General features: G+C 48.9%; 1 protein-coding gene across 1 annotated transcript; it reads left to right on the top strand.

Annotated features, from left to right (window-relative positions):
* Positions 1-346: 346 nt before the first annotated feature.
* On the top strand, positions 347-4,985 carry LOC123052548 (protein DETOXIFICATION 40). Its single transcript, XM_044475774.1, has 7 exons — positions 347-786; positions 900-1,531; positions 1,626-1,682; positions 1,961-2,199; positions 2,349-2,467; positions 2,623-2,709; positions 4,566-4,985. Exons 1-7 carry the CDS (start codon positions 514-516, stop codon positions 4,638-4,640), a joined length of 1,482 nt encoding a protein of 493 aa, XP_044331709.1. The 5' UTR covers positions 347-513; the 3' UTR covers positions 4,641-4,985.
* Positions 4,986-18,758: the final 13,773 nt, after the last annotated feature.

Genomic DNA, 18,758 nt, shown 5'->3' with positions numbered 1-18,758 from the left:
GGACCGAGCCGGTGGTTTTCGGTGTCCTGAAGGTATGACTGGGGCGTTTTTCGGCATCGGCGTAAAAAAAGTCGCTGGGGGGCCTGTTGGGGCGCGGCCGGAGATAGCTTAACTCCTGTGTTTTAACGCATGCTTCTTTTCTCCCCCACAAGCTGCGGAACGCCAGGACAAAGGAAACGACAAAACGAGTCAGTGTAACTTCAGTGTTTAACGAACCAATTTGACCGGGATCCAGCTTACAGTGTAACTTCAGTGTTTAACGCGTGCTTCTTTTCTCCCCCCACAAGCTGCAGAACACCAGGACAAAGGAAACGACAAAACGAGTCATACACCAGTACAAACTTCTCGTGTTTCCTGGTTCCGATCGCAGCGGGACAGTGTCACTTCACCTGCCATCTCGTCCTCGTCATTTTCTTTTTCATTTTTTGCGGGAAGATCTTGCCCTCACCTAACATGTAGTGAAGCGCCAACCAAAAAGATCTTTGCGATCCCCCTGGATCGAGGAATCGGTGAATGGGTCCAGGTGATCATGCCGGCGTCCGTTCCGCGGACGGCCGGCTGGAGGCCCTGCTCTCCGGCGGCGGCGGGGCACGGCGCATGGCGTCGGCGGCGGCGCTGGAGCTGCGGCTGCTTGCTCCGCTGGCCGCGCCGGCCGTGGTGGTGTACATGCTGATCATCGTGATGTCGTCGGCCACCCAGATCTTCTGCGGCCAGCTCGGCAACGTGCAGCTCGCCGCCGCATCCCTCGGCAACAACGGCATCCAGGTGTTCGCCTACGGCCTCATGGTACGCGCCTCCACTCCACCGTATGTACAGTCATTTCTACGCATCCGTAGCTACGTACGTGGGCGCGTGTCTAAAGTAAACTACGTGCACGACTGCCATGGCGCGTGCTGCAGCTCGGGATGGGGAGCGCGGTGGAGACGCTGTGCGGGCAGGCGTACGGCGCCGAGAAGTACGAGATGCTGGGCGTGTACCTGCAGCGCTCGACGGTGCTCCTCATGGCCACCGGCGTGCCGCTGGCCGCCATGTACGCCTTCTCGGAGCCCATCCTCCTCCTGCTCGGGCAGTCGCCGGAGATCGCCGGCGCCGCCGCGGAGTTCGCCTACGGCCTCATCCCGCAGATCTTCGCGTACGCGGCCAACTTCCCCATCCAGAAGTTCCTGCAGGCGCAGAGCATCGTGGCGCCCAGCGCCTACATCCTGACGGCCAGCATGGCGCTGCTCGTGGCGATGAGCTGGGTGGCGGTGTATAGGCTGGGCCTAGGCCTGCTGGGCGCGTCGCTCACGCTGAGCCTGACGTGGTGGGTCCTGGTGGCAGGGCAGTTCGCGTACATCGTGCTGAGCCCCAGGTGCAGGGAGACGTGGACCGGGTTCACGTGGGCCGCGTTCGCCGACCTGGCGGGGTTCGCCAAGCTGTCGGCCGCGTCGGCGGTGATGCTGGCGCTGGAGGTGTGGTACTTCCAGGTGCTCATCCTCCTCGCCGGCATGCTGCCCGACCCACAGATCGCACTCGATTCGCTCACCGTCTGGTATGTAGCAACTCAGAACGAACCAATCGTTTTGTCCTCGAGTCTTTTGTGTGTTCGAATTCGATGATCGTGTGACCAACTCCATGTTTTACAGCACCTCGATTCAGTCATGGGTGTTCATGATCTCCGTGGGCTTCAACGCCGCTGCAAGGTCGGTGCATTGCATACTTAACTGTGGCGTAGGGACATGTCCCGCTGGCCTGAAAACATTTACTAGCACAGCCTGTTTCCTTGAGCGTTGTCAGCATGTGCATTCAGTTCCATCAACAAAAGTATCTGGCACCTGATGATGATCCTGAATGGATTACCATCTTGCACAACTAGGAGTAGATCATAATCATCTTTATTAGCTCAATTAATTTGCCAGACTTTGCAACCTAAAATACTGGCCTGGTCTGATTTGATCAATGTGGACCTTGTCGATTGCAGCGTGAGGGTGGGTAATGAACTTGGCGCCGGGAACCCCAGGTCTGCCGCGTTCTCTGCATGGGTGGTCACCGCCATGTCCGCGCTCATAGCAGTCCTAGCCGGCGTTCTGGTCTTCCTGCTCAGGCACAAGCTCAGCTACATCTTCACCGGCGGCGAGGCCGTCTCGCGTGCCGTCGCCGATCTCTGTCCTTTGCTTGTCGGCACCATTGTGCTCTGCGGAATCCAGCCCGTGCTATCAGGTAAATGAATAAAATGGATGTATTTATAACTAAAATAAGTCTAGATACAATCATCTTTAGGACAAGTATTTCCGGACAAAGGGAGTACGTGTTAAGGAATTCAGAGATCAAAAGTCTTGACCGGTGTCCCTTTTACTGACCCGATGAAGGTGTTGCTGTTGGCTGTGGGTGGCAAGCATTGGTGGCATACATCAACATTGGATGCTATTACTTCATCGGCGTACCCCTTGGCGCGCTCCTGGGCTTCAAGTTTGACTATGGAATCAAGGTACTCTGAAGCTAGTAGCGCTGATTTCAAAGTTTTGATTCACTAAAGATGGCAGAATCATCATTGATGTTGAGTTGACTCATCAGTTGTCAACTGTCAGTAAATTAGCTTTTGCATGTGTAATGAACTGCAATGATGATAGAGCTTGCATGCAGGGATTGTGGGGAGGCATGATTGGAGGCACGCTCATCCAAACCATTATACTATTGTGGATCACATTCCGAACTGACTGGAATAAGGAGGTACTAGGAGCAAACCTTATCCTGATTGTTAGATTATCACGTTCCTCGTTAACCATCCAGGCCGTTACACTGTCAAACGATTCCCCAATCTCACATGCTAGGCCGCATCTAAATCATGTGCCAACCCACTATTTTAGCGCAATCATTTCGCCAAGTGTGCGCATGCTTTGTATGATCACTCGGGTTGTCTCATCTGTCCTCTCTTAATTTAGCATTTAAAAACTAATAGTTTTTTTTAAAAAAGGAGGATGACCCCGGCCTCTGCATCTGGGCGATGCATACGGCCACTTTATTAATTATTCTCACAAGACCTTATAAAGTAATACAACAGTAAGATTAAAGCCGCCGTCTAAGCACCTCTATCCAGCTGATGAAGGGGCGCAGATAGCCTGGGCATAATACCAAACAGACATCGCAGACAAACCTAACATCTAAGACCTGACATCCCATCCAGGACGCCTGCCGGGGATGGGTCTCACCGGTCCGGCGTGCACTCAGATGCCGCCGCCGCCAACTGCCACCGCTCTATCTTCAGAACTGCACTGATGCATCAACCTTGCTCGGTCTAGCTATCGTCGACGCCACCACAGCGCCAAACGGCACCTCCTCCCTGCGCGCAAACAGCTGAGCACGTCGCGGTCGCCATTGATACACCTCAGTGCCATGCTGCCAGGTATCACCAGCCGACACAGCTTGAAGTCCTTGGAAGATCTGTCGTGCGTAGCACCTGCCGACCAGGCATGACAAAGCGTAGCACCTGTCGGTCAAGCATGACTTGACATCACCACCGAAGCTCCGTGCAAGACGAAGCCGCTCCACCTCCTGCCTCTGACATCCAGCGCTGCTCCGCAAACGATGCTCCCAAGAGAGAAACGACACCGCAGTGCCGCCATCGTCCGATCTGGAACACCAGATCCTAGGGTTTCCCCCGGAGCAGCACGAGTGGGTCGACAGTAGTTACACGACGATGCCTCCATCAAGGTAACGGCGAGAACGCGGCCATCGCCTGCCGTCGGCTCGGTTTTCACCGGCAACCATGTCTCCCCTACTCGCAGCCGGGACAAGATGATGGATCTCGAGATCCGATCACCAAGCCTCTGGCCGGCCATCTCGGGAAGAAGATGACCACCACGTCCACCAGCGTCACCACGCCGGGCACGCGTCGCCGCCGGCACCCCCATGGTGCCTAGAGGCCGACAAGCCCCGACGAATCCCATGCCTCGCCAGCCGCCATGGCCCAGACCCAGGCACCACCGGATCCAGATCGGATCGGGGTCAAGGGCCCCAAGCCGCAACCGCCGCGGAGGCAGCACCACTGGACGGTGCCTAGCCCTCCAGCCCGCCGCCGAATCATCGCCGGAGCTCCGCCGCGCCACGCCGCCAAGCCGCCGTCGGGATAACTCGCACCGCCGCCAGAGAAGCCGCAGCTGCGCGTTGGAGGGGCCTCAAGCCGCAGCTGCACCGCCGCCAGGCAGGGGCGCCGCCACCCAACACGCCCTCCGCCGCGCCGCTGGGCCCCGCCCAGCCCAGCGCCGTCTCACGCCGCGCTGTCCCGCGCCGGACGCCAACCGCGAGGAGAGGGGCAAGATCCCCGCTGCCACCAACGCCGGCCGGTCTTTGCCCGGCGGCGCTGTGCGGTGGCAGCGGGGGGAGAGATCGACGAGGGAGGACGAGCTTAAAAACTAGTAGTACATTTCATTATTTTAGATCAATTATTTCACCCAAATGCATCCTTCTATGATCATCACTTCTTTTTTCAGAAAATTGGCTTCTGTCATCATCTAGGTTAGGCTGTTTCAGTTGTCCTCTCGAACTTCACTGATAAAGTATATTGCGAATTTTGTGTCTGAACGTAGGTCGAGGAGGCGAGGAGAAGACTGGACAAGTGGGACGACGCAAAGCAGCCACTTCTCGCTAACGTGCAGCGATGATGCCCGGAGAAGATTAACGTGTATGCTGCTGCAAGTTCGGCAGATTGATCCACTCACCAACTTATGTTCGGCATTATCTCAGTTTTTTTTTAGGAAATGGCATTATCTCAGTTTTTTTAGGAAATGTTGAGCATCGTCCTTCTCATCTCCCGCTGCTAGCTGCAATTTTTGTTCAATCAAGTTTACAATGAGATGGTTCTCCTTGAGGATTCACGTTCTATTCTGAACTCTCCTCGCCTAAAATAGTCTCTCGGGGGCTTGGACTGGCCTTGAAGAACGGAATGGAGTAAACCAGGGGCCTTGTTTGTAATAAAGAGCAAAGTAATCCGGTGGTATTGACCTATCCTTGCCCTGCAGGCTGCAGACTTGTTCTTCAGCAAATTGGCCTGCGTACCTGATTAGAGTAATGTTGGTGGAAGGGCAGGAGAGGGAACAACCGAAGAGACAAATGAGCAGCTCATAACCTTGTCCCGTCCGTTGATCCCTGCGAAGCCAGGAAGGATCCAAAGACAGATTTAGCAGTAACTAGCCCATCAAGGCGGTATCAACATCCAACAAGGATATCTTTTTTCCGACCTGATCAAACGGTCTCACCAATGCTACTTGGAATAACAGTCAGATCCGGGGAGGCAGCTAGTTCAGGCTGCCACGTTGAACTCGTATATTCGTCAGAAATCACTAAAAGGGAAAAATCATGAACTTGATTACGTATATTTCCCTTCGGAAAGGAAGCGCAATCAAGCTGCACGCAATTTATCAAAAAGATGCTTAATTCCCTATACATAATTAATTCACCGATTCCACGAACCCTGGGCCTGCTTAACCTTTGATCAGAATATTGAGGCGGCCCCTCCGCCGGTTCTTCCTAGACCAAACAGGTGGGAAGCGTCGGAAGCTCGCTGACCTTTGAGGATGCTAGAAGAACCTTTTCTCGTGCCTTGCCTCTGCTTCAAGCGATGCATCTGGTGCCGGCGTGCCTAGGTCCGGATGCGCCTGCCTCTCACAAGATTTATTTATCTCTTCCGCTCCCTCCCTACTGTACCTACCTTCTCTCTCCCTTAATCATTAGTTGACTTGCGGCTGATTAGAGCACTATTAACAATTTGATTGACATGCCAATTGAAAAGATGGGCACCTTCCCTTCATTGGAAAAAACAATCTGCATCTTTGAGAAGGCAAATTTTGAGGTTTGATTTTTCCGATACCCCTCACGTCCGTTTGAGCGATAGGTAATATGGATCGGAGGGAGTAATGATTTACTCCTGGTTTTGGCACCGACTAAAGATGCACACCAACATTCAATTACAAAAGCATATGAAGTAAGCCCACGAGACCCTTCCAAACCCTAGCGCCGCCGCAATGTCTCCCCCGCCGCTGCCGTCGGCTTCGACACCTCCGGCCCCAAAGGTGGCAGGGGACCTCCGGTCGTCCCTTATGGCGGCGGAGATAGGGCTCCGGGGCGGCGGCCCCTCTTCGAGGTGATGGCGGCTGCGGAACCACTTGGGCAGCCTCGTGGCTGGGCTTGCAGGCTACACGCGGTGTCGTCGTAGCGGCAATGACGGGGCTGGGAGCCGCCGGATCCGGCCAAGAGTGGCTGGTCCTCGTCTCCTACCAGGCCTCCGCGATTGTGGGTGGCATGATGCGCATCGCTGACCTTTGTCTGCAGGTCTGGGTCGAGAGGAGGGCGGCGTGGGGGCTATCTGCTTCGACCTAATAATGGTGGTTTCGCCCTAGCGCTCTTCTTCCGCCAAGTCGTCTTTCTGCCAGATGTCATCCTCTTGGATCTGGCCGCTGACGAGTTCCGGCCTTCCCCGTCGGAGATCTATACGGATTGGCGTATGTCGCCCGTGGATATCTCGATCGGAAACGCTCCGGTCGTGCGCGTTCATATTATTAGCTAGCACAGCCTCAAGTGGGTGCAGCGCGAAGCTTCGCTTTCTTATCGGTGACATGGGGCATGTCTAAGTCAAGATTCCCAAGGCATTGATAGAGGTGGAGAAAGTCATGGCGGCTGCGATTGGAAGTGTTGAAACTTTGGTGGAAGGGTGTATTGGATGTGATGAAGACTGTGTGCCAAGTGTTTGGTGACATGCAACAGCGACCTCGCCAACCGGGGGCGGCAGCACTGGAGGACTCCATTTTTGGTGGTGCTCCTCGAGTATCGAGTCTCGATTCCCAGTGTGAAAACCCAAGGTCTAGCCTTTATTGGTTGTACCTGGCAATGGCCTTGTTGAAGGCATGTTTTTGGGTGAATTCGGATTTTCTCCAGGGTAAAAACTCAAGATCTTCCATCGGGTAACAACAACAACGGTTGTGCATTATTTCCTTCTTGGAGGCGTTGCTTTTGGAGAACCTCTTTTGTAGTCCGGGTGTTGTCTTCAGTGATGGTTAGAGTGCTGTTGATGCTAGTGATAATCACCGTGGCGGGTTATTTTTTCTTCTGTTCTTTTTTTCGGTTGTGTGTATCCTTGATGCCTTTGAACATCTTGTTAGTACAGAGGCCAGGTGTAATTGGTATCTTCGTGATATTAATATATTCCCTTTGTCAAAAACATTCCATTAAAAGTTAACAAACACAACATAAAAATAACGTATCTTCATCCTCCCATCAACCGAAAGAAGTGATGATAACCTCGTATTAGCACCCCCTTAAAAGAAAGTATTACTGATGAGTCTCTTTTGTAATCATCTATTTCTTAAGTTTAATCTTGTTTTTTAGTTTTATCTCGGATTATCCCATTTACTGTTGATTTTAGTATGTTTTCCTTCCTTTTATGTTTTGTAGGATTTTTAAGTGAATTATACTCCCATGGACTTTTCGCGGTAATTGGAGCGAATCCGAAAGGCGCATCCTCAAGATAATCTCAAATGAAAAAGTGATCAACTTTAAACTTTTATGTACGGAGAGTTATCGCCAAAACACACAACAACATGTCAGGGCAAAAGGGCAGAGAGCAAGCCGAGCAATTGTACGACTATACACAGTCGTACGGACACTTGTACCACACGGGGACGACCATGAAAATGTCTAGAACTTCTCCATCCAATCATCATTTTTTTGATATGTTGGATTCATGCAAATATAACAAAAAATGGATGCAAGTATGTAACCTATAAAGCCAAGAGTTACTACACACTCATCCATAGACCTATTGTGCCCAACCCTCTTCTAAATTGGATTTGGATAGTGTTTGCGTGGATGTTGATTATGGATAGATTTAAGCACTAATGATATGCTACAGAGGAGGCACTGGAATGTGGCTAATGGTATTAATTGTATTCTCTGTCCTACCAGCTCTTGGTAGGATAGGGAACACTTATTCTTCTAGTATAAAGTCACTATGAGAGTGTGGAATTACCCACGGATCAACTGGCCTTTGGGGGATGATATGAGTTCCATTGATGTCAGGTAAGAAGTGAATTGGGGAAGGATTTCTTTGCTAAATCGTTTTCACTACTTGGTGGGTCTTTGGATCATTAGGAATGCAAATATCTTCAGGCATGAGAGGCATAGTTTTTATAGATGGAAGAGTGTCTTTGTCCATGACATTTCTTTTAGGGATGAGCTGGTTAAATGGATTACTTACCTCCCACCTTGAAAGGTAAGTTGTATTGGTGTAGTTTTCCTGTTTCTTTGGGCTGCTGACCCATGTAAATGTTGTACATGGTTTTATTATTAATAAAATTCCAATGTTGTGATGGGGTTTTCTCTACATTAAGCAGTAAAAAATACATAGCAAAAATGTTATTAAAGACTTCAAAACCACCTTACTAGCCCAGGATCGGAGGAGATGAGTATCATATGGTGGAGGGGATCAGCTATAGGCATTTATATTCTCCATCAAGAAGTTAGCAGACCCTAATCCCGCGAAGAGCACATCTCCATTCAGATTATAGGCCCATTGGGGGCTATGTGTATCTTCTTTTTCCAAGATCCATTGCAATATTGAAGGAGGACTAAGGAGGAAGATGACGAGGGAAGCGCAATCACCAAGAGTGGCCCTATGGATGGTGCCACCGCCTCTATCACCCCCGCTTACTCCTTCATGATAGTTTTGTAATTACTCTTACATCCCCCTTTTAATGTGATATTTATTTGATTAATTGTTGGTTCTAGGTTGCAGTGATCTAGTACGCCAAGTTACATTGTGGTTGTTATTTTATTATGTGTTGTCTCTTCATGGGTTCCAATCTTAGCGTTGAGCACATCCCTAGTACAATTACACCCCTCAGCCCCCGTGACCACGCCGACCCAAGTTCCAATGACTAAAGATCACACACGCCAACTCAAATATAAGGTACTTCCATTTATAGGAATTCTTGCAAGTGCTTATGACAACATGATGATGCCTAAGTGCAATCTATTTGTATTACTTAGGAATGAGGGGATCTAGTATGGAAAAGCGAGACACACATGAGAGTATGATCAAGCATGGAGATGCATGACAACAATCATACAAGGAGCAAAGACCAAATAACAAAATGATTTTTATGATGACACGTGAGGAAGTGGACAAAATATACAAGATGACATTGCATAACTTCATCCATGTCCATCTATATGTGTTGGCTACCCAGGTTTGGGCCACGCCCATGTACTTTTGGACTAAAAGACTACGTGCATTATTTGTGGAGTCTGTATTAAGGGATGATACTGACTTAAGGTTGGATTCGACCGCCCTCCATGGGTTGGTCAAACTCCCCAATTGTACCTCCTGAAAACCCCTTAAGGGCATCAAATCAGAGTTTGGGTTTTGTTTGACTTAATTTTAGCGTTGGAGAAGCGAGGCCCCAGGAAGCGGGGCCCATGGCCTGGGCGGGCCATGGCCTCTCCTTCCTTTTTACATTGTAAGTACGGTAGCACTGTTTGGGTTTGTAGCTCCGTTGTTCGTCCGGGTCGTGCCTTTGGCCTAGCACCGCCACGGATGGTTGAACTCCTTGGTCGGATGGAATGCCATTGTCCATGTAGCCCTCTCTGATCGATCGCCTCCTACTATCAACAAAGAGAAGAAGATGTCTTGGGTGACACTAAAATGGAAATGAAAAGGAAGATTTTCGCGTACAAGTTCTGCAATCTGCCAAGGGTGTTGCTTATTTCTTCCTCCTAGCACTTCAATGTGTTTCAAAAGAGAACATTATTTTGAGCATAAGCTTCAAAGGGCAGGAGGTGTTCTAGCCATCATCAAGGAAGAACAAACAAATTCATTGGGATCAAACTAGCAATGTAGTCTTAGGGGCTTTGATCTCAAGATCCGATGATGTAACCGAGAGTTTTCACATTTTTTATCTCTTAATTCACTGGGGCATCACCTTTGTTTTATTATCAGGATTTTTGGTACTCTCTTTCAGTCAAATTTGTTTCAACCCCTTCGCAATAAATAACATTTATGTTGTTGCACAAAAAAATACAATCTGGTTATTTTGCTTTATGATTCATTCCAGTTATGCTTGTGCAACTTGAGTTTCCTCCTTTTGACCAATCACATTGAAGCATATAATCGGCATCACTAGAAATTGTGTTGGTAATCGATAAATTATCATTCATATGTTGAAAGTTGGCAAATTAGAACCCATGAATTGACCTTCATTTTCTGAAAATGATACCTAGACATGTGTGCATTCCAAAGATTTGGGTAGTAGACTATTTTTTTTACCAAAGGGGTATACATTTATCATTATCGAAAGTAGCATTCGTTAATACGATGTTTTTTAATTTGAATTTGAATTTTTGAAATTTGACCAAAGAATGGGAATCACATCTATCTCTCTAGTATATTGACCCACTAGGAGACCAATCATGCATACTTCAGAGGGGGTCTTGGGTTTGAATACCTGATACGTCTCCAACGTATCTATAATTTATGAAGTATTCATGCCATGTTTACAATAATTTTATATGGTTTGCATGTAATTTTATATGATTTAAATGAAACTAACCTGGACTGACATTGTTTTCAGCAGAACTACCATGGTGTTGTTTTTTGTGCAGAAATCAAAGTTCACCAAATGCAGCGAAACTTTTTGATGATTTTTTTGGAAGAAAAGAGGCACTAGAAGCTTTGTGGGAGGGACAAAAGAGCCACGAGGTGGCCACTACCCGCCAGGGCGCCAGAGGCCTTGGTTGTGTGGTGGTGGGTAGCGGGCCCCTTGAAGCCCATCTGGACACGAGACCGACGCCAAAAAATCCTATAAATACAGAAACCCCCAGAAATAGCCCTAAATCAGAATTTCCACCGCCACAAGCCTCTGTAGCCACGAAAATCCAATCTGGACCCTGTTTCGGCACCCTGCCGGAGGGGAAATCATCACCGGAGGCCATCTTCATCATCCCGGCGGCCACCATGATGAGAAGGGAGTAGTCCACCCTCGGGGCTGAGTGTTTGTACATTAGCTACGTGTTTAATCTCTCTGTCTCTCTTGTTCTTGAGTTGGCACGATCTTGATGTATCGCGAGCTTTGCTAATATAGTTGGATCATATGGTGTTTTCCCCTCTCTATCTTGTTGTGATGAATTGAGTTTTCCCTTTGAGATTTCGTTCTTATCGGATTGACTACTTTTATGGATTTGAGAACACTTGATGTTTGTCTTGCTATGAATACCCGTGGTGACAATGGTGTATCATATTGATTCACTTGATATATGTTTTGGCACTCAACTCGCGGATTCCCGAGGTGACATTGGGGTAATCTATGCATAGGGGTTGATGCACGTTTTCGTCCATGTTTCTCTGGTAGAAATCTTGAGGCACTCTTTGAGGTTCTTTGTGTTGGATTGAGTATTATGAATCTGAACTTGTTGATGCATATCGTATAATCAACTCACGGATACTTGTGGTGACATTGGAGTATCTAGGTGATATTAGAGTTGGTTGATGTGTATCATATGGTGTTATTTTAGTACGAACTCTTAGATAGATCGATAAAAAATGATAACTTGGTGTTATTTTAGTACGAACTCTTGGATAGATCGATCGGAAAGGATAACTTTAAGGTGGTTTCGTACCCTACAAACAATTTCGTCTTATGTTCTCCGCTAGATAAGAACTTTGGAGCGATTCTTCATCGCACGTTGAGGGATAGTTATATGATCCAATTATATTAGCATTGTTGAGAGATTGTACTAGTGAAAGTATGAACCCTAGGCCTTATTTTCAAGCATTGCAATACCGTTTGTGCTCACTTTTGTTACTTGCTACCTTGCTGTTTTTTATTGTTCCTATTAAAAAAATCAATATCTACTATCATTACTACACTTGTATCATCATCTGTTTGTCGAACTAGTGCACCTATACAATTTACCATTGTATTTGGTGTGTTGGGGACACAAGAGACTTTTTATTATTTGGTTGCAGGGTTGTTTGAGAGAGACCATCTTCATCATACGCCTCCCACAGATTGATAAACCTTAGGTCATCCACTTGAGGGAAATTTGCTACTGTCCTACAAAACACTGCGCTTGGAGGCCCAACACGAGTCTACAAGAACAAGTTGTGTAGTAGACATAAATACCCCCATGAAACAAATACACTATGAATAGAGCATTCCGGTTGAAGGGTGGAGGACATGAGATCCTGATGTCACTTGAAGCTACGTCGGTATTTCCCCAAAGAGGAAGGGATGATGCAGCACAGTGGCGGTAGGTATTTCCCTCAGATATGAAACCAAGGTTATCGAACCAGTAGGAGTTCCAAGCAACACAACGTAAATAGCCCCTGCACACAAATAACAAATCCTCGCAACCCGACATGTAAAAGGGGTTGTCAATCCCTTTCGGGTGGCGGCGCCCCAAGATGGGCAAACGGATGTTAGGAAATTGTAGTAGATTGATAGATCAAACGCCAAATAAAATAAATAAGAATAAAACGCAGCGAGGTATTTTTGTATTTTTGGTTTAGTAGATCTGAAAATAAATGCAAAAGAAAAGTAGATCGCAAAGGCAAATATATGAGAAAGAGACCCCGGGGCCGTAGGTTTCACTAGTGGCTTCTCTCGAGAAAATAGCAAACAGTGGGTGAACAAATTACTGTTGGGCAATTGATAGAACTTCAAATAATCATGATGATATCCAGGCAATGATCATTATATAGGCATCACGTCCAAGATTAGTAGACCGACTCCTGCCTGCATCTACTACTATTACTCCACACATCGACCGCTATCCAGCATGCATCTAGTGTATTAAGTTCATGGAAAAACGGAGTAATGCAATAAGAACGATGACATGATGTAGACAAGATCTATCTATGTAGAGATAGACCCCATCGTTTTATCCTTAGTAGCAACAATACATACGTGTCGATTCCCCTTCTGTCACTGGGATCAAGCTCCGTAAGATCGAACTCACTACAAAGCACCTCTTCCCATGGCAAGATAAATAGATCAAGTTGGCCAAACAAAACCCAAATATCGAAGAAGAAATACGAGGCTATAAGAGATCGTGCATATAAGAGATTAAAGAAACTCAAATAACTTTCATGGATATAAAAAGATATAATTGATCATAAGCTCAAAGTTCATCAGATCCCAACAAACACACCGCAAAAGAGTTACATCATATGGATCTCCAAGAGACCATTGTATTGACAATTCAGCGAGAGAGAGGAAGCCATCTGGCTACTAACTACGGACCCGAAGGTCTACAAAGAACTACTCACGCATCATCGGAGAGGCACCAATGGAGGTGGTGAACCCCATCCGAGATGGTGTTTAGATTGGATCTGGGGGTTCTGGACTCTGCGGCGGCTGGATGAATATTTCGTCGACTCCCCTAGGGTTTTGGGAATATTGGGGTATTTATAGAGCAAAGAGGCGGTCCGGGGGGCACCCGAGGTGGGCACAACCCACCAGGGTGCGCCTGGGCCTCCTCACGCGCCCTGGTGGGTTGTGCCTCCCTCGGGGCACCCCCCATGCGCAACCAGGGCCCATTACGTTCCTTCTAGTCCATAAAAAATCTTCGTGAAGTTTCGTTGCATTTGGACTCCGTCTGATATTGATTTCCTGCGATGTAAAAAACATGCAGAAAACATCAACTGGCACTTGGCACTATGTCAATAGGTTAATACCAAAAAATGATATGAAATGACTATAAAATGATTATAAACATCCAAGATTGATAATATAACAACATGGAACAATAAAAAATTATAGATACGTTGGAGACGTATCAGCATCCCCAAGCTTAACTCCTACTCGTCCTCGAGTAGGTAAGTGATGAAAAACAGAATTTTTGATGTGGAATGCTGCCTAAAATGTCATATCATATTCTTTTCTTTATAGCATAGACAATTGGACTTTTATGTGATTCAAAGAAATAGTCTAGTTTTGACATGATAATTGAGATACTCAAGCATATCAACAAGCAACCATGTCTTTCAAAATATCAATGCTAAAATAAGTTATCCTTAGCCCATCATGCTCAACCATTGATCCATTCATGAAACACACTCGCATATTAGCTAAACTCAATGCTTAAGTATGATCATATTGCCTCCTAATTGCTGCTTTTATAAGAGAAGATGGGGACTCAAATTCAGAATAAAAATTGCATAAAGTAAAAGAAGGGCCCTTTGCAGAGGGAAGTAGGGATTTGTAGAGGTGCCAGAGCTCAAAGCGAAAAAATTAGAGATAAAAACATTTTGGGAGGTGTATCCATCCCAAAAACGACTTAGAGTTCCCAACACTTTCCATGTTAGATATATCATAGGCGGTTCCCAAACAGAAAATAAAGTTTATTCCTTTTTCCACCATACTTTCACTTTCCATGGCTAGTCGTATCCACGGTTGCCCTCCATACCAACACTTTCCAAGGAATTTATTATTTGACAACATAAAGTAAATTCATTTTTGCATTTAGGGACTGGGCATCCCTAAAACCTTTGCCTTACTCTCGTGCAATGACAAATGAATAAACACTCATCGTGAGAATAACACATCCAACATGGAAAATATTAGCCACCCCTCACCACTCCGCGAGCGAAACACACAAAAGAGAAGTTTATTTTGAAAATTAGAGATGGCACATGCAAATTTGCTTAGAACGGCAAAGAATACCGCATATAGGTAGATATAGTGGACTCATGTGGCAAAACTAGTTTAAAGGATTTTGGATGCACAAGTAGAGATCATACTTGCACTACAAAAAAAAGACACATCCGTGACATTTTGGGCCGAACGAATTTTTTCTCTCTCATACATATGACACTTCTATGACGATAATTGTGACAAAACCCGGTATCATCATAGATGTGGTGGGCTCCTACTTCTATGACAAAAAATCATGACAGAAAATGGGCTTTTCGTCCTGGGCAGGCCGGAGACGCAGCTGCATGACATTCTTTGGGCCGTCCATGACGGAAAAAACCGTGGTAGAAGCGAGGGGGAGGAAAATTTCGGGGAGTTCCCGGTTACGGTGGGAGGTCGGGGGCCGAGCGATGCGCGTTTCTCTCGTACACGTACGCGCGTGTGTGCGAGGCGTTGGCTCTAACTGAACCCGAGCGAGGCGTTGGGCTCTAACTGAACCCGAGCGATTGCACTGCAGGCTACGCGTTACTGAACCCGAGCGATCGATCGATGGCTGTTAACTGAACCCGATCGAGCGATTCCTTCGTTACTGCTGCTAACTGAAGCCGATTGATTGGATGAACAGTGAGCGTTGCGCGGGGGGGGGGGGGGGTTGGATGAACAGTGAGCGATGGCGTTGCCTCTGGATGAACAGGACCCCGTGGTGTGGAGGGCTGGATGAACAATAGACGGTGGAGGGGTGCCCGTGGAGGGGTGGTTGAACAGGACCCCGTGGTGTGGAGGGCTGGATGAACAGTAGACGGTGGAGGGGTGCCCATGGAGGGGTGGTTGAACAGTAGCCGGTGGAGTAGCGCGCGGTGGAGGCTGGATGAACAGGAGCCCGTGGAGGCTGGAGGAGGTCGACGGTAGCCCGTGGAGGCTGGAGGAGGTCGACGGTGGAGATGAACAGTATCCCGTGGAGTCCAGTTTTGCGGTACGCCACACCCCTCCCGATAAACAGGACCCCCGTTTCGACTGTAGCGCTCCAACACAAGTCCGTTTCCTCCGTTTTGCGGTACGCCACACCCCTCCCGATCAACAGGACCCCCGTTTCGACCGTAGGAGGTCCGTTTCCTCCGTTTTGCGGTACGCCAGACCCCTCCCGATGAACAGGATCCCGTTTCGAACGTGGCCGGTCGAACACAAGGCCGTTTCCTCCATTTTGCGGTACGCCAGGCCTCGTTTGCATCGCCTGTTCCGTCCAAGCCCTCCCAATGAACACGACCACGCATTCTGTTCCGACCCAGCTGGTTGGCTCCCACGCGTTCCGTTGCCTCCCGATGAACATGACGCATTCCGTTGCCTCCCCATAAACACGACGCATTCCGTTGCCTCCCCATGAACACGACGACGACGTTGTTTCTCCGTTCCGACCCAGCCATGTACACGAGCCCTGGCCGTACGTATGCGCGAGTAGGCGTTCGAGACCCTGCCTGTATGTACGTACGTGGCCGTATTTTCTTTCTTGCACCCTGGCCGCTGTACGTACATGTACATGCTACGTGCGCGCCTCTACTACGACACGTACGCGCCTCTACTACGACACGTGCGCGCCTCTACATCGACCAGTATATATGTACGTACACGTTCGCGACCAGAACGACAACGCTACGTACGCTTCGACCAGGTGGGTCCCGACTGTCAGGCACTTCCTTGCCTGCGAAGATGTAGCTAGTGGGTCCCAGCAGTCAGGGGGGCGAATCATTTTGTTTTTTTGCCCGGACGCACTTCCTTGCGTGCGAAGGTGTAGCTGCTGGGCCCCAACAGTCAGGGGGAATCATTTTTTTTTTTGCCCGGAGGCACTTCCTTGCGTGCGAAGATGTAGCTGGTGGGTCCCAGTAGTCAGGGGGCGAATCGTTTTTTTCCGGACGCACTTCCTTGTGTGCGAAGATGTAGCTGGTGGGTCCCAGCAGTCAGGGGGGCGAATCGTTTTTTTCGGATGCACTTCCTTGCGTGCGAAGATGTAGCTGGTGGGTCCCAGCAGTCAGGGGGAAACGTTTTTTCACGAAATACGGTGGCCCATCCGGTGGGTCCCCGCTGTCAGGTGGAGGAATAATTATTTTGCGCATAATAAGGAGGCACTTCCTTGCTGCGGCCGTGGACCCAGCTGTCAGCCTCTCCACGTACAGTCCATGTCCGATGAAAGCCATTCCTTGACCACGTTGACCACCCCGCGCCGAGAGCACCAGGGCGGTGGACGACGGCAAGGCCTAGGAAGGGGACGACGCGGAGCCGGGGAAGACGCGGCAGTGGATGCCCACGCATAGAGGAGTATGAGGGTTCGCTTGTTCGGCTGCGGTGTGAGTGTAGCACCCCGGATGTAACTTTCCATATTTGTAACTCCAACTCTTGCCATTTTCGGCTATGTGTTATGATATTCCCTTCGTGGTCGGGTTTTGTCTTTCGTTTTGCATTTTGTTCATGTCATGCATCTCATATCATGTCATCATGTGCATTGCATTTGCATACGTGTTCGTCTCATGCGTCCGAGCATTTTCTCTGTTGTCCGTTTTGCAATCCGGCACTCCCACATGCACCGGCGCACCCCCTCTTGTCTCTTTTCGTGAGCGGGTGTTAAACGTTCTCGGAATGGACCGAGGTTTGCCAAGTGGCCTTGGTATATCACCGGTAGACCACCTATCAAGTTTCGTTCCATTTGGAGGTCGTTTGACGCTCTAACGGGTAACCGGGTAACCGCAAAGGTCTGTTGTGTGTTGCAGAAAACCCCCTCCTAACAGCCCAATAACCCATCTAAGTAACCTCCATGCTCTCGGTCGTTCGATCACGATCGTGTGGGCGAAAACTACACTCCATTTTGAGTCTCCTAGCTCCCTATGCCTATATAAACACCTCCCCCTCTGAAATTTGCGTCCAAATCGCAGATAAACCCTAGCCCCGCTCCTCCGCGCCGCCGGACGTGTCCGCCCGGCGCCGGACACAACCGCCGCCACCTCACCCCGGCCAATCCGCCACCGCCACGTCAGCGCCGCCACCGCCCGCGTCCAACCGTGCCGTGCCACGTGTCCCGCCGCCGCCATCCACCGCTCGCGGCCCGGAGAGCCCGAGTCGGGCCCTCCCGGCCCGTCCGCCGCGTGCTCGCCCGTGCCCGGCTCCTCCCGCGCGGCTCCCCGCCGCCGCCGTACCAACTCCCCGCCGCTCCGCCTCTCGCCGGCGCGCCCCGCCGCCTCGCCCGATGCGCCACCACGGGCCTCGAGCCCCGAGACGACCCGCGCCGCCGTGCCTCCCGCCGTCCGCCGGCGCCGCGGCCGCCGTCCTCCTCCGCCCATGCTTCCCCGGCTCCAACTCCGGCGAGTCCCGCTGCGACCTCGACATCCGTGCCCCGATCCAGATCTGGAAGTTGACCCCGAAATCCCCTAAGTCCCGATTATTTTCACATTATGTGCTCATGTTCATCACATCATATCTCATGGCATACTGCTTCGTTTTGCGTGCATGATATATCGAAATGTTCGCCACGAGATGCTCTTCATTATGTTCCATTGTGCCATGCTCATTTGAGTCCATCTTGATGGCCAAATCTCTGGTGCAAGAGTGCTATATGATGTTTACTGCTGTTAATTATCAGAACTTGGTGATTTGTTATTTTTGTTGCAATTGATGTGTGCATCTTATGAGCATGAGCTATACAGGTGTTTTGATCTATGCCATTCCATCTTTACAGAGGTGTATGCCGTGTATTTTTATGATCTACTCCCTCCGTTCCTAAATATTTGTCTTTCTAGAGATTTCAAATGGTCACCACATATTTTAGAGTGTAGATTCACTCATTTTGCTCCATATGTAGTCACCATTTGAAACCTCTAGAAAGACAACTATTTAGGAACGGAGGGAGTATGTGGTGACTAGCACAAGCATGCAAACTAGGCTTCGTGATGTTTCTGTTTTCAGGGACTTAGGATTTTCACTAAGTCTGTTACTGCTGTTATTTTGTTGCCATGTATCCATGTGTCTACAGTGAGATCGATGCTTCGTTTGGGCATGTTCAGTAAGGATGTTTTGTAGATATAGTTGTGATCTATCCATCCATGCCCCTGTTTT

This window comes from Triticum aestivum, chromosome 2D (genome assembly GCF_018294505.1).
Source record: "Triticum aestivum cultivar Chinese Spring chromosome 2D, IWGSC CS RefSeq v2.1, whole genome shotgun sequence".
NCBI classification, from domain to species: Eukaryota; Viridiplantae; Streptophyta; class Magnoliopsida; order Poales; family Poaceae; genus Triticum; species Triticum aestivum.
Note: the sequence above shows the minus strand (reverse complement) of the source record. Positions and strands in the feature narration are given on the sequence as shown.